The following is a 15,453-nucleotide window of genomic DNA, read 5'->3' as shown; positions in this document are numbered from 1 at the left end:
GGCTAAATAAAGTATAACATTATTGATTATTATTATTTGTGCCCTGGTACTATAACAGCGCTTTGTCACTTCCCACAAGCCGGGTTGTGAAGAAAAACAAATTATGTTTAATACATGAATCGTATAGTGTGTGTGCTTCTTTCAGGTTTAACCAAATATTCTATTTGTCTTCAGCAGGCAATGATGGCAAAAATAAGGTACATGTATAGGTATGATAGTGGGCTGATTATTATTATTTGTACCCTGGTGCAAGAGGGGTGTACACGCAGCTGGAGGTTGAGGTTTGTATTTGTACCCTGGTCCTGGTCCCGGGCTAGTAACCGGAGGGTGAAGGGGTACAGGACTATGAAAAGTTCAGAAACCACTGCCCTAGACCCATTCTAATTTGCATACTGCCCCAACAGATCCACAGATTACGCAATCCCAATCGCACTCCACACTGCCCTTCCCACCTGGACAAAAGGAAGACCTATGTGAGAATGCCATTTATGGACTACAGCGCAGCATTCAACACCATAGTGCCCATAGCATCACTAAGCTAAGGACCCTGGGACTAAACACCTCCCTCTGCAACTGGATCCTGGACTTCCTGACGGGCCGCCCCCTGGTGGTAAGGGCAGGCAACAACACGTCTGCCATGCTGATCCTCAACACTGGGGACCCTCATGGTTGTGTAATTAGTTCCCTCCTGTACTCCCTTGTTCACCCACTGCGTGGCCAAACACGACTCCAACACCATCATTAAGTTTGCTGACGACACAACAGTGGTAGGCCTGATCACCAACGATAGCCTATAGGGAGGTGGTCAGAGAACTGTCAGTGTGGTGCCAAGACAACAACCTCTCCCTCAATGTGAGCAAGACAAAGGAGCTGATCGTGGACTACAGGAAAAGCGGGCCCAACAGGCCCCCATTAACATCAATGGTGCTGTAGTGGAGCGGGTCGAGAGTTTCAAATTCCTTGGCGTCAACATGACCAACGACCTATCAGTGTCCAAACACACCAAGACAGTCGTGAAGAGGGCACAACCAAACCTTATCCCCCTCAGGAGACTGGAAAGATTTGGCATGGGTGCCCTGATCCTCAAAAAGTTCTACAGCTGCACCATGGAGAGCATCCTGACTGACTGCATCGCCGCCTGGTATGGCAACTGCTCGGCGCTACAGACTGCTGAACAGCTTCTACCCCCAAGCCATCAGAGAGCTGAACAGCTTCTACCCCCAAGCCATCAGACTGCTGAACAGCTTCTAACCCCAAGCCATAAGACTGCTGACAGACTGCTGAACAGCTTCTACCCCCCAAGCCATCAGATCAGAGCTGAACAGCTTCTACCCCAAGCCATCAGAGAGCTGAACAGCCATTCTACCCCCCCAAGCCATCTGCTGAGAGAGACTGCTGAAACAGCTTCTAACCCCCCCAAGCCATCAGACTGCTGAACAGCTTGCTGACAGCTTCCCCCCAAGCCATCAGACTGCTGAACAGCTTCTAACCCCAAGCCATAAGAGCTGAACAGCTTCTAACCATCAGACTGCTGCCATCAGATCAGACTGCTGAACAGCTTCTAACCCCAAGCCATCAGAGAGCTGAACAGCTTCTAACCCCAAGCCATCAGACTGCTGAACAGCTTCTACCCCCAAGCCATCAGACTGCTGAACAGCTTCTAACCCCAAGCCATCAGACTGCTGAAGAGCTTCTAACCCCCCCAAGCCATCAGACTGCTGAACAGCTTCTACCCCCAAGCCATCAGACTGCTGAAGAGCTTCTAACCCCAAGCCATAAGAGCTGAACAATTCATCAAATGGCCACCGGACTATTACATTGTTGGGTAGATTAGGGCCTAATGAATTTATTTCAGTTTTTTTAAAACCGATTTCTTATATGAACGGTAACTCAGTAAAATCTTAGAAATTGTTGAATATTTCTCCCCCAGTATAAATACAAAATGCAAGCAGAAATAAACATGAATCAGTTATAAGGTCCTCAATCAGCTTTCTGAATGACCCCTTAGCAGCATCACAACATCACATTTAACAACATTTTGAAGACTGTTCCACAAATAAGGTGCAAGACTAAAGGCAGATGTACCGAACTCAGTAGAGACCAAAGGAGTTTCCAGAGTTAACCATCCCTGAGACCAGGTGTGGTAAACAGGTTAGCTACGGTGAGACTTTTTGTAAAAGGGCTTTATAAATGAAAACATAGTAATTTATTTACCTACGTAACAGAGGGCCAAACAAACATCTGGTAGAGAATGCAGTGGTGACATCACAGAGGATCAACCAACTTGTTGGTAGAGAATGCAGTGGTGACATCACAGAGGGCCAAACAAACATCTGGTAGAGAATGCAGTGGTGACATCACAGAGGGCCAACCAACTTACTGGTAGAGAATACAGTGATGACATCACAGAGGGCCAACCAACTTGCTGGTAGAGAATGCAGTGATGACATCACAGAGGGCCAACCAACTTGTTGGTAGAGAATGCAGTGATGACATCACAGAGGGCCAACCAACTTGTTGGTAGAGAATGCAGTGGTGACATCACAGAGGGCCAACCAACTTACTGATAGAGAATACAGTGGTGAGTTCTAAAACTGTCTCCCGTAATAAAGAGCATTGCGCTATGATAAACTGCATCTAACTGCTTTAATGAAGCTGCGTTCATATTACAGCCCATTCGGAAAGGATTCAGACCCCTTCACTTTTTACACATTTTTGTTACATTTGTCTTATTCTAAAAATGGATTTTAAAAATAGTTTATCGTCACTTTTATATCCCATAATGACAAAGCAAAAACAGGGTTTTAGAAATTTTAGCAAATTTATTTAAATTAACACATTTACATAAGTATTCAGACCCTTTACTCAGTACTTTGTTGAAGCACCTTTGGCAGCGATTACAGCCTCAAGTCCTCTTGGGTATGACGCTACAAGCTTGGCACACCTGTATTTGGGGAATTTCTCCCATTCTTCTCTGCAGATCCTCTCAAGCTCTGTCAGGTTGGATGGGGAGCGTCGCTGCACAGCTATTTTCAGGTCTCTCCAGAGATTTTCGATCGGGTTCAAGTCCGGGCTCTGGCTGGGCCACTCAAGGACATTCAGAGACTTGTCACGAAGCCACTCCTGGGTTGTCTTTGCTGTGTGCTTAGGGTCGTTGTCCTGTTGGAAGGTGAACCTTTGACCCAGTCTAAGGTCCTGAGCACTCTGGAGCAGGTTTTCATCAAGGATCTCTCTGTATTTTTCTCCGTTCATCTCTCCCTCGATCCTGACTAGTCTCCCAGTCCCGGCAGCTGAAAAACATCCCCACAGCATGATGCTGCCACCACCATGCTTCACCATGGGGATGGTGATGTGACGCTTGGCATTCAGGCCAAAGAGTTCAATCTTGTTTTCACCAGACCAGAGAATCTTGTTTCTCATGGTCTGAGAGTCCTTTAGGTGCCTTTTGGCAAACTCCAAGCGGGCTGTCATGTTCCTTTTACTGAGGAGTGGCTTCCGTCTGGCCACTCTCCCATAAAGGCCTGATTGGTAGAGTGCTGCAGAGATGGGAGAACCTCCCAGAAGGACAACCATCTCCACAGAGGAACTCTGGAGCTTTGTCAGAGTGACCATCGGGTTCTTGGTAACCTCCCTGACCAAGGCCCTTCTCCCCAAATTGCTCAGTTTGGTCGGGCGGCCAGGTCTAGGAAGAGTCTTGGTGGTTCCAAACTTCTTCCATTTAATAATGATGGAGGCCACTGTGTTCTTGGGGACCTCCAATGCTGCAGAAATCTTTTGGTACCCTTCCCCAGATCTGTGCCTCGACACAATCCTGTCTCGGAGCTCTACGGACAATTCCTTCGACCTCGTGCCTTGTTTTTTGTTCCGACATGCACTGTCTACTACACCGCTATTGTCCTCAACTTCTTTCTTTTCTCCCTCCTCCTCTTGGACAATTACATTAAAAGCACAGGCAGGCTTCCCTCCAATGGATGTTCTCTCATGACTTTTAAGACTTCTTAGCTGAGTGAATCCCTCCCCACACAGAGAGCAGTGGTAAGGCTTCTCCCCTGTAGGTACTCTATGTGTAAGGCTTCCAGAATGAATGAAGCTCTTCCCACATTTGGTGCAGTGGTACGGCTTCTCTCCACTATGTACAATCTCATGCCTCGTGAGGTTGACTTTTACACTGAAACTCTTCCCACATGTGGCACTGTGGAATGGTTTCTCTCGAGTGTGTACACTCTGATGATTCTTTAGCTTACCTGAGGAACTGAAACTCTTCCCACATTGAGGACAGGGGTAACGACCACGACCAGATAGTCTTGATGTATCTGGGTCAACTACACCACTAGGTTCCTGCTCTTCCCTCTTTTCCTTATCGATTTCCTTCTCCTCATCATCCTCCTCCTCCTTGACAATCACATTGAAAGTACAGGTAGGCTTCTTTCCACTGTGTGATTTCTTATGAGTTTTCAGGTCTCCTGCTCGATTGAAACACTTCCCACAAAGAGAGCAGTGGTAAGGTTTCTTCCATGTATGTAATCGCTGGTGTTCCTTAAGGCTTCCTGAGTGATTGAAGCTCTTCCGACACGTGGTGCCGTGGTAAGGCTTCTCTCCACTATGTACTCTCTCATGTCTCTTAAGGTTTACTTTCCCACTGAAACTCTTCCCACATGCCGAGCAGTCAAAAGGTTTCTCTCCAGTGTGTACTCTTTGATGATTCTTTAGATGAGTTGAGGAACTGAAACACTTTCCACATTGAGGACAGGGGTAACTCCCACAACCAGGCAGTCTTGATGCTGTGGAACTGGGCTCGTTGACTGAGTCTGAGTTGGGGATCTCTCCTGTAAGAATATGAACAGATTTAGGGTAAGAAACAGACAGAGGAACAAAGTATTTAAGTTTAATAATGCAGGATTCAGTCATTACAATTAACAGAGTATTGAAATAAATACTTTGCAATGGGCTTGTTGCATCACACATAGATAATACAATTGTCGAATTACAATGCATTGCACATTGGTCTGTAGACATTTTTGATTTGACACTCGCCTTCCCTCTTACACATACAGAAGCCTGAGGGGTATACTACAAAAAGCAGAATCAATGAGTTAACCAACTAAATTGCCTAAATATTCATAAATATATTTTTTTTTAAAGATATGATAGACATTGTCATGGTCTAATTAACTCAACAACCAAAAACCTAAGTTTACATTTCTTAATGAACCAGAAAACCAATAGCTATTTTGAGTTGTTTATCAAAGTTAGCTGACCAACTCATTGCTTTGTAGTTTACCTCTCTGAACCAAAGAGGATGTTAGCCTGAATTTACCTGGGTCAACAGAGTCCCTGTCATCCTCTCGCTCTTCCTCCTCCCCCTCATTGATTTCTCTCTCCTCCTCCTCCTCTTTGACAATCACATTGAATTCCACTGTTTGATTGCAGTCCCCCAGCTTCACTAATAGCACCTCTGGAGCCCGCTGTGAGCTTCTCTGGGCTGGAACACCCCATCCAGAACCAGACATGGTAAGTTGGGTAGATCTAAAAAAAAAAGAGGAGACCGAAAGAGTTCAGCGTGAGACTTTCAAACCTTTGATCGTGGTATAGCTCTGGAAAAGACAAAAATGTATCATCTAAGCGAGTTAAATGATGGAAAATGATTTAATCCGACTTCAGGCACACTAGATAGATATGTTTGCTCGGAAGAGGTGGTTTTAAGTTAAAAAAGGACCCCTCCAGAGGAAGTTGCCACCATTATTTTGATATAATTCCACTGAAAAAAAATACCCACAGCATGATGCTGTCACCACGCTTCCCTGTAGGGATGGTACTGGCCAGGTGATGAGCGGTGGCTAGTTTCCTCCCGACATGACGCTTGGCATTCAGGACAAATAGTTTAAATGTTGGTTTCATCAGACCAGACAATCTGGTTTGGTCAGAGTCCTTTAGGTGCCTTTTGGAAAACTCCAAGCGGGCTGTCATGTGCCTTTTACTGAGGAGTGGCTTTCATCTGGCCACTCTACTGGAAAGGCTTGATTGGTAGAGTGCTGCAGACATGGGAGAACTCTCCAGAAGGACAACCATCTCCACAGTGGAACTCTGGAGGTCTGTCAGAGTGCCCATCGGGTTCTTGGTCACCTGGCCGGGGGGCCAGCTCTAGGAAGAGTCTTGGTGGTTCCAATCTTCTTCCATTTAAGGATGATGGAGGCCACTGTGTTCTCGGGAACCTTCAAATAGTGCAGAAATGTTTTGGTACCCTTCCCCAGATCTGTGCCTCGACACAATCCTGTCTCTGAGCTCTACGGACAATTCCTTCAACCTCATGGCTAGGTTTTTGCTCTGACATGCACTGTCCACTCTGGGACCGTATATAGACAGGTGTGTGCTTTTCCAAATCATGTCCAATCAATCAATCAATTGAATTTACCTCAGGTGGACAACAATCAAGCATGATCAATGGAATCAGGATGCACTTGGGCTCAATATCGAGTCTCATAGGAAAAGGTCTGAATACTTAAGTAAATAAGGTATGTTTTATTTTTAATAAATTGGGGGAGTATTTAATCCATTTTAGAATGAGGCTGTAACATAACAAAATGTGGAAAAAAATCAGGGGTCTGAATACTTTCTGAATGCATTGTATCATGGTGTACAAGACTCTGATTCACACCTGTCTGAGTGGACAAATGGTGTGGATGGTACAGTCCCATCAGTCGAAGACAGTGGTTCCCAAACTTTTTATAGTCCCGTACACCTTCAAACATTCAACCTCCAGCTGCGTACCAGCTGTGTACCCCCTCTAGCACCAGGGTCTGTGCACACTCACATTTCAAATGGTCATGTTTCATTTTTAAATGTCTGCGAAAGAGTGAAGGTTTCCCGCTAGAGAGTAACGGTTATTGTGATTGGATGAGTAACGGTTATTGTGATTGGATGAGTAACAGTTATTGTGATTGGATGAATAACGGTTATTGTGATTGGATGAGTAACGGTTATTGTGAATGGATGAGTAACGGTTATTGTGAATGGATGAGTAACGGTTATTGTGAATGGATGAGTAACGGTTATTGTGAATGGATGAGTAACGGTTATTGTGAATGGATGAGTAACGGTTATATCTATACAGCACCTTCTGGCATGACATAATAGACACGCAGCTCTTGCTCGTTACCTTCTTTTTCTTGATCTCCAGTATTTACAAACAACTAGTCACATTTATTCCACACATCTGACTTCCCCTTTACCTCCTGAGCAACCAGTAAAAGTCCTCTGCATCCATTTTCTACGGTTATGGTTTTTGGAGGTTAGTTATAAACCAACTTCCCTTTTGTGATTATGATATGCTTTAGGTCGGGCCCTGTTGGTCACACGCATACGTCTCACATAAAGAGAGCAAAGGGTTGAGGGAACAGGGAATGTTTATCCTAAACTAAATGGGGGATTTTAGTTATAAACCTAGTTCCCTTTTGTGATTATGATATGCTTTAGGTCGGGCCCTGTTGGTCACGCGCATACGTCTCACATAAAGAGAGCAAAGGGTTGAGAGAACAGGGAATGTTTATCCTAAACTAAATGGGGGATTTTAGTTATAAACCAACTTCCCTTTTGTGATTATGATATGCTTTAGGTCGGGCCCTGTTGGTCACGCGCATACGTCTCACATAAAGAGAGCAAAGGGTTGAGGGAACAGGGAATGTGATTATGATATGCTTTAGGTCGGGCCCTGTTGGTCACGCGCATACGTCTCACATAAAGAGAGCAAAGGGTTGAGGGAACAGGGAATGTGATTATGATATGCTTTAGGTCGGGCCCTGTTGGTCACGCGCATACGTCTCACATAAAGAGAGCAAAGGGTTGAGGGAACAGGGAATGTTTATCCTAAACTAAATGGGGGATTTTAGTTATAAACAGGGAATGATATGCTTTATCCTAAACTAAATGGTCACGGCATTTTCACATAAAAAGCAAAGGGTTGAGGGAACAGGGAATGAGATTATGATATGCTTTAGGTCGGGCCCTGTTGGTCACGTGCATACGTCTCACATAAAGAGAGCAAAGGGTTGAGGGAACAGGGAATGTTTATCCTAAACTAAATGTGGGAACATTACTGTTCAGTCAGAAATGGCTAAAATGATGTCGCCGTTTAGGCCACACGGACAGCGAGATAAACACTATGTTCTGTGGTGGTCACTGCCGCAGGGAGGCGAGACAACGGGGGCTAGTCTGTCACTTGCAATCTTTTTACATTTTTTTTTTAAACACAGTACAGCAAGTCTGAGCCTGGCTCACCACATTCAAATAAATTGCTGGTTGGACTCCCTCTAGTAATTTGTGTCTGTCTTAATTAATGAATCAAACAGTGTGCTTATAGCATCAGACAAGCTAAATGAATATATTTGATTAAAACACATAGGATGTGTCTATACATGGAAAAGTTCAAAGAACAGGCAACTCTGGGTCGACCAAGATTTTTACTTTAAATTGTCATTTTAGTCGGAGACGGTCCGAGATTTCAGTTAAGTCACATTTTTATTTTATGAAGTTATTTCCGTTGGATCCTAGTTCTTTAGGCTTTGTCATACCACTATATTCAACAGTTCTTTAGGCTTTGTCATGCCACTATATTCAACAGTTCTTTAGGCTTTATCACGCCACTATATTCAACAGTTCTTTAGGCTTTATCGTACCACTGTATTCAACATGCTGTTTGTTTCGCTCTTTCTTCCGCACAGTGTTGCCAACAATTTCAGTGAGAATCGCTCTGGTCCCCGATGTAGCATTTTCACCCCCTCCCCTTGTGCTTCTCTGCCTGTGTGCGTCGTTGCTGTGACTTCCGTTACACAGACAGCTTTCGCAGCAGAACTGAGTGGGAAAAGTCGCTAAATGCTATCAAAATTAGGGATGCACGATATAGGTCGGTAAGAGTATTGGAATTGGCCGATATTAGCTAAAAATGCCAACATCGGCCCGCTGTCTTGTTTAAAGCTGACGTGCCATACCTATAACGTAGGTTGATGACGTAATGACACTACAACAAATATAGCTCTACACGTGCAACACAGCATTCCTAACCTACTAGCCCACAATGCCAACATCGACCCGCTGTCTAGTTTAACGCGGAGGTGCCATACCTTTATAACGTAGGTAGATGACGTAATGACGCCACAACAAATATAGAGCTACACAGCATTCCTAACCCAGCCCACAATGTCCGCTGTGTGGATGGAGCAGTCAACAAGTCCAGCAGTCATTTGAAAGATTAAAAAACATTTCAGCTAGACAACTCAAAAGACTAAATCCATTAATGCCAAGATAATGTAATTCATTGCCCTTAACAATCAACCGTTCTCTGTCTTGGATGATGTTGGCTTTCCCCAACTGGTCGAGCACCGGTACCACACTACCAAGTAGGAGCTGTTTTTCAGATGTTGCCCACACTACCAAGTAGGAGCTGTTTTTCAGATGTTGCCCACACTACCAAGTAGGAGCTGTTTTTCAGATGTTGCCCACACTACCAAGTAGGAGCTGTTTTTCAGATGTTGCCCACACTACCAAGTAGGAGCTGTTTTTCAGATGTTGCCCACACTACCAAGTAGGAGCTGTTTTTCAGATGTTGCCCTACCAGAGTATTGTTGAAACACACGTCTATGAGCTACTTGCATCACTGCCATTTGCTTCACGACTGACATTAGGACCGGCGATGAGCGTTCTGAGTCTGACAGCAAAGTGGGTCTACAAGGATTTCATACTGAGGAAAGCTGTATTGCATGCTCAAAAAATGTGCTGGTTCTCATGCCTGCTCCAAAAAAAAAAAATGACAACAGAATTTGGGGTTAACTTGGAAAAGTATTCTAGTAGAGGCTGTGAACAAGCGGTTCGGTGGCATTCTCTCTGAGCCTCTTTACTGTGTTGCCACCATGCTCGATGCTAGGTACAAGGACCACTACTTCTTTAACAGGCATTCTCTCTGAGCCTCTTTACTGTGTTGCCACCATGCTCGATGCTAGGTACAAGGACCACTACTTCTTTAACAGGCATTCTCTCTGAGCCTCTTTACTGTGTCGCCACCATGCTCGATGCTAGGTACAAGGACCACTAGTTCTTTAACAGGCATTCTCTCTGAGCCTCTTTACTGTGTCGCCACCATGCTCGATGCTAGGTACAAGGACCACTAGTTCTTTAACAGGCATTCTCTCTGAGCCTCTTTACTGTGTCGCCACCATGCTCGATGCTAGGTACAAGGACCACTAGTTCTTTAACAGGCATTCTCTCTGAGCCTCTTTACTGTGTCGCCACCATGCTCGATGCTAGGTACAAGGACCACTAGTTCTTTAACAGGCATTCTCTCTGAGCCTCTTTACTGTGTCGCCACCATGCTCGATGCTCGGTACAAGACCCCCTACTTCGATGCAGACAAGAAACAGGGTTTACGTGAAATGTTAGACACAGCTGGACAAGATGTAAACAGACAGTGACAGTGCTCACCAAGGAAGAGGCGCCACAGACAGAGCTGAAACTTTACTGCTTGACATGTATGATGAAATCCCGTTTGAGAATTAAACGACTGAACAAATGAACAACGAAACAGCACAGCAAGTAAGTGAAAGAAATGGGTTTTGATTATGTTTTACTGGTAATGGGGACACACGTAAATGCCCAAAAAATAACTGTGTGCATTTCAACTATTTAACTACTCATAGTTCAAAGGCCGCAATTTTAAAAAAAATAAATCGGTATAGTTTTTTTTTAAAGGCAAGGAAAATATCAGATATTGTCCAAAAATGTAATATCTAATCAAAACCATAGAAAACTTCCCAATGGCAGCCTAAAAAAAAGTAGCTGAATTTGTCACTAAAAATAACGAGGGGTCAACAAACTCTAAATGCAGCAACAAAAGTCCCTAACTTGCCAACAGCTTCCGCATCGCGCAGAACGTCATTGATATTCTGAAAAGTTGGGTCTAACAAGAAAAATTATTGGACCTTCCTTAGAACGTCTTGGTTCTGTTAACTGACTGACTGGGTCAACGGAGAGACAATGCTCTTGATCAATCAACCATCCCTTAGCTTGCCTTATGCTTCCCAGTAGAAACAATTTGCCCTTATATTTTGATGACATTTTTGTTTGTATGTTTTTTCCCCTTTGACTGTTCGAGCGTACACAATTTTCTTGAGGCAAGCTGAAGTCTAGTATCCAAAGTCTACGCCCCTGTCTGTGATTGGTCAACTGTGGGGAAGGCTTGTTGTCATTCAACGACAGACTCCTTTTAATGCAAATTCAAATGAAATACTGCTCCAAAACATCGTAGTTAGATGTCAAATTGCACGACTAATACCTCAGTAAAAAAAACTCAAATGAAACTTTGGGTCAAACTGGATTTAAGATTATTGGCATCTCTTTAATATGACCTCTTATAATAAAATTGCTATAGTTCATTTTTACAAGTTTTGTTTGAGCTGCAAAAGTCTAATTGAAAACAGTATTGGTATTGTTGAATTCGATTTTCATAATAGCAAGGTAGGACTGGTGATTTGGTTAGCTAAACAAGCAAGTCTGTTTGGTTACCACAGCAACTACTGTAGCTATCTAGAAAAACTTGCTAGCTACTTCAGTGGATGTTGAACACATTTCTACCGGCAAATGTTGTTAAATTATAGCCGTGGTATGAAAGGGATAATCAACGCAGGGCTCTATGGGTTCTCTGGAAAATAAGTCAGTTTTATCAGTTCCCTGAAAACACCTTCCACGTCACTCATTATTTTCCATAGACATAACCCTCATTGATTATCCCTTAAGTACACCGCGGGTATGATAAGACCAATATTTTTACTGGTCTAATTACTTTGGTAACCATTTTATAATAGCATAAGGTGTTTTTAAAAAATGTTATACCTTTATTTAACTAGGCAAGTCAGTTCTTATTTACAATGACGGCCAACACCGGCCAAACCCAGATGAAGCTGGGCCAATTGTGCGACGCCCTATGGGACTCCCAACCATGGACAATTGTGATACAGCTGGATTCGAACCAGGGTGTCTGTAGTTGCGCATCTAGCACTGAGATGCAATGCCTTGGATCACTGGGCCACTCCGGAGCCCATGGCCAAGGGCTGTGTCCAGGTAGCCGACGCCGACTCCCTGCGGTTGGAGCCGACTCCCTGCGGTTGGAGCCGACTCCCTGCGGTTGGAGCCGACTCCCTGCGGTTGGAGCCGACTCTTGCTCGACTCCCAAAACACGCTTTAATGCATATTTAGGGCTAATTAAACTGATGCATTTGGCTATGTTCAACTTCAATACACTGGCACCATGAAGAATAGCTTAACCAGTCATTGATAGCCTAATATATACTTTTGGTGAATTTATGATGCATTGCTAGACAGATAACCAAGATTTAGCCCATGTGCACGGTTGTGGTTGCCCCGATGATCCTCTGTCTAACTCGCTGGCTCTTCTTTCTCTTCACTATGAAAAACGCTAGTGTGTGTTTAGTGTGTTGATAGCTCCTACTTTAGTGAACTTGTGCAAATACAGTATTGCGATAGCCTACTTCTTTTGATTACCAATGCATGGCTCTGGCCGTGTGCCCCCCATCTCTTTCTCTCCCCCTCGCTCTTTCTTTGCTGTGAGTTTGTTTTCAAAGTAGACTACAGCCAATAGTTTCCTTAAGGAGTTGATTCCTAATGGAATCGAAGCTTAACAAGGAATAGATTCGACCTCCCACCACTATATCCAGGCACGCCACGTGGCGCACAAGAACAGCCCTCAGCGGTGGTATATTTGCCATATACCACACCTCCTCTGGCCTTATTGCATAAGTATACATGACGACTCTCTTATTCTGAAGGATTCCAAACAAAAACCGTGACCCGGAAGTATTTAGTTACTCTTCAAATCAAATTGTTTTGGTCACATACACTTATTTATCAGATGTTATTTTGAGTGTAGCGAAACGCTTGTGTGCCTGCTTCACAGCGCCATTATTTTTTTGATAGAAACAATACAATTACTACAAGTTGTCGACATAACGTTATCATGCAAATTAATAAATTGTGGAAAACGGTTCAGGGATTAGCTGTTTTCATAACAGATAGCAAGAGTTTAGCAACGGTTAACCCAGTCAATTTAGCTTCCTACAGTGGTTCAGATTAACGTTGCTGTAGTTATAGACATTTTTGTTTAGCTATATGTGGCTAAACAATGAGCTGGCGGTCGGCTGGTTAGCTAGTTAGCTAATTTCTCGCCACAGTCAGTTTACTCAATGAGAGGACAGGTGGCTAATTATTAAGTAAACGTCACTTCAACCGTTACCCCGAAATTATGTTTGTTTGTTAGCTAGCTATCGACACAAACGGGTTGCACGGGAGATGTGTTACTAGCGAGCTAACGAGTGGCTAACAGCTAGCTAGCTGGGGGAACAACAAAGCCAGGCCGCGGCAACCACTGCCGTTTAATCGTGTAATGCGTTAGTTTTTACAGACCGTGCTACAAGCTCACGTTTAACATGTTTTTGAAATTAGCAATAGGTTACCTTGAACTGATTTCCTGTAGCTAATTATTTAGCCGAGAAGAACTTGATGAAATGGCGAAGGTCTCGTAGAGCAAGCGGAAACATTCATCCACTTCCCGAGTGCGTTTGGTCTGGTTGACGAGATGCGGCAGAAAATGTTCGTGAGCGTCGTATCAGCGTAGAGTCGTGCTTCTGGCGGAAATGGGTCTTCTTCTTCGGTGTGGTTTAACGGCGTTTGGCATCCAATACATGTTGCACTTCCGCCGCCACCATCTAGACTGGAGTATAACTTCCTTATAGTTTGTTTGAAAAAAATAAATGAACATATACCCTACCATATAACACTCACTCAAGATAAAAAATATATCGTTCTGCCCCTGAACAAGGCAGTTAACCCACTGTCCCAGGTAGGCCATCATTGTAAATAAGAATTTGTTCTTAACTGACTTGCCTAGTTAAATAAAGCTTCTTATATATACTATATAAAGACACAGCCCCAGTATATACTATATAAAGACACATCCCCAGTATATACTATATAAAGACACATCCCCAGTATATACTATATAAAGACTCAGCCCCAGTATATACCATATACAGACTCAGCCCCAGTATATACTATATAAACTCAGAGCCCCAGTATATACTATATAAACTCAGCCCCAGTATATACTATATAAAGACACAGCCCCAGTATATACTATATAAAGACTCAGCCCCAGTATATACTATTTAAAGACATATACTATATACAGACCCCCCAGTATATACTAGTATATACTATATACAGACTCAGCCCCAGTATATACTATATAAAGACATAGCCCCAGTATATACTATATAAAGACATAGCCCCAGTATATACTATATAAAGACATAGCCCCAGTATATACTATATAAAGACATAGCCCCAGTATATACTATATAAAGACTAGCCCCAGTATATACTATATAAAGACACAGCCCCAGTATATACTATAAAAAGACATATACTATAAAAAGACATAGCCCCAGTATATACTATATACAGACTCAGCCCCAGTATATACTATATAAAGACATAGCCCAAGCCTTCTCAGATGCTGTGCTGCTCATTTAAACAGGAAGGCTCCAGGGCAGGTTTTATTTTGGACAAACTTATCAACGACCTTGTCGTGAAAATCTGACCTGAGTGCTTGAATGAAGTCCTTCTCGACAGAGAGCATGGACAGTGCATTTAGCCTGCCGTTGTTTGGTTACCAAGCGACCGCGGAACCCGAGGTGTTCCGAGAACACGGCAACGCCTGGATTCTTTTCAGAGTGGGGAACCTTCTGTCAGACTCGGTGGTCTGCATGGGAGTGGTGATGATGATTTTGAGAAGAGAGACCGTCTCTGACAAAACATCCTGGAGGTTGAGCTCGCAGATTGTTTTCAGTAATGACAGAGCTGTTGTACCCCTGTGGAGCTCCGTGTGTTGGTACAGAGAGGTCAATTCATCTTTCAGCTTCCCAGTGTTAACCACCATAGCTTGGCAGCATACTGTAGGGCTGAGCACGGGAAACAGCCTACGAACTTAGAGAAGAGCGTGGAATTTACCAGTTTGGCTGCGATTAAAATGGTCGCTACTTTGAGAAAACCTGTGATGCACATGTGTGACGATGACGTCACATGCCGTCCTCATGACCGCTGCAGTTCTCTGTGTCTCTCTCTCTTGTCGTTGTCCGACGTGGGGCCTACGTGTGCTGTGGCCTCAGCTCTCCCCTGTTGGGCTTGAACGTACTTCTCGAAAACTATCAACTGCCTGTTCGATGTTCGCCACGACAACATCCCTTCTGTGTATGTTGACAGTGAGAACATCCACCTCTTGCATGACCAAATAGAAACGTTGCAGTAGTTGTAGGAACGTGGGGTCCCTGAGTTTGGCTGACAGGCCGTAAGCCTCTCTGATAGAGTCCTGGTCCCACATCGGCTGTGTCCTAA

The 15,453-nt window shown here is 43.9% G+C and overlaps 1 protein-coding gene across 3 annotated transcripts; it reads right to left on the bottom strand.

Annotated features, from left to right (window-relative positions):
• Window positions 1–2,785: 2,785 nt before the first annotated feature.
• Window positions 2,786–14,807, bottom strand: LOC127919605 (zinc finger protein 484-like). 3 transcript variants are annotated; one of them, XM_052503347.1, is made up of 4 exons: window positions 14,661–14,807; window positions 13,515–13,771; window positions 5,318–5,526; window positions 2,787–4,826 (listed from the first exon to the last, which is right to left on the bottom strand). In XM_052503347.1, the coding sequence occupies exons 3-4, from the start codon at window positions 5,508–5,510 to the stop codon at window positions 2,866–2,868; spliced, it is 2,154 nt and encodes a 717-aa protein (XP_052359307.1). In that variant the 5' UTR covers window positions 5,511–5,526; window positions 13,515–13,771; window positions 14,661–14,807; the 3' UTR covers window positions 2,787–2,865. The 3 variants fall into 3 exon arrangements, with proteins under 3 accessions (XP_052359306.1, XP_052359307.1, XP_052359308.1); XM_052503346.1 differs by lacking the exon at window positions 13,515–13,771 and having other exon boundaries at window positions 2,786–4,826; window positions 14,661–14,800; XM_052503348.1 differs by lacking the exon at window positions 14,661–14,807 and having other exon boundaries at window positions 13,515–14,142.
• Window positions 14,808–15,453: the final 646 nt, after the last annotated feature.

The sequence above is a fragment of the Oncorhynchus keta genome, unplaced genomic scaffold, assembly GCF_023373465.1.
Source record: "Oncorhynchus keta strain PuntledgeMale-10-30-2019 unplaced genomic scaffold, Oket_V2 Un_contig_17214_pilon_pilon, whole genome shotgun sequence".
Lineage (NCBI taxonomy): Eukaryota > Metazoa > Chordata > Actinopteri > Salmoniformes > Salmonidae > Oncorhynchus > Oncorhynchus keta.
The sequence above is the reverse complement of the archived record's forward strand: the minus strand, read 5'-3'. Positions and strand labels throughout refer to the sequence as shown.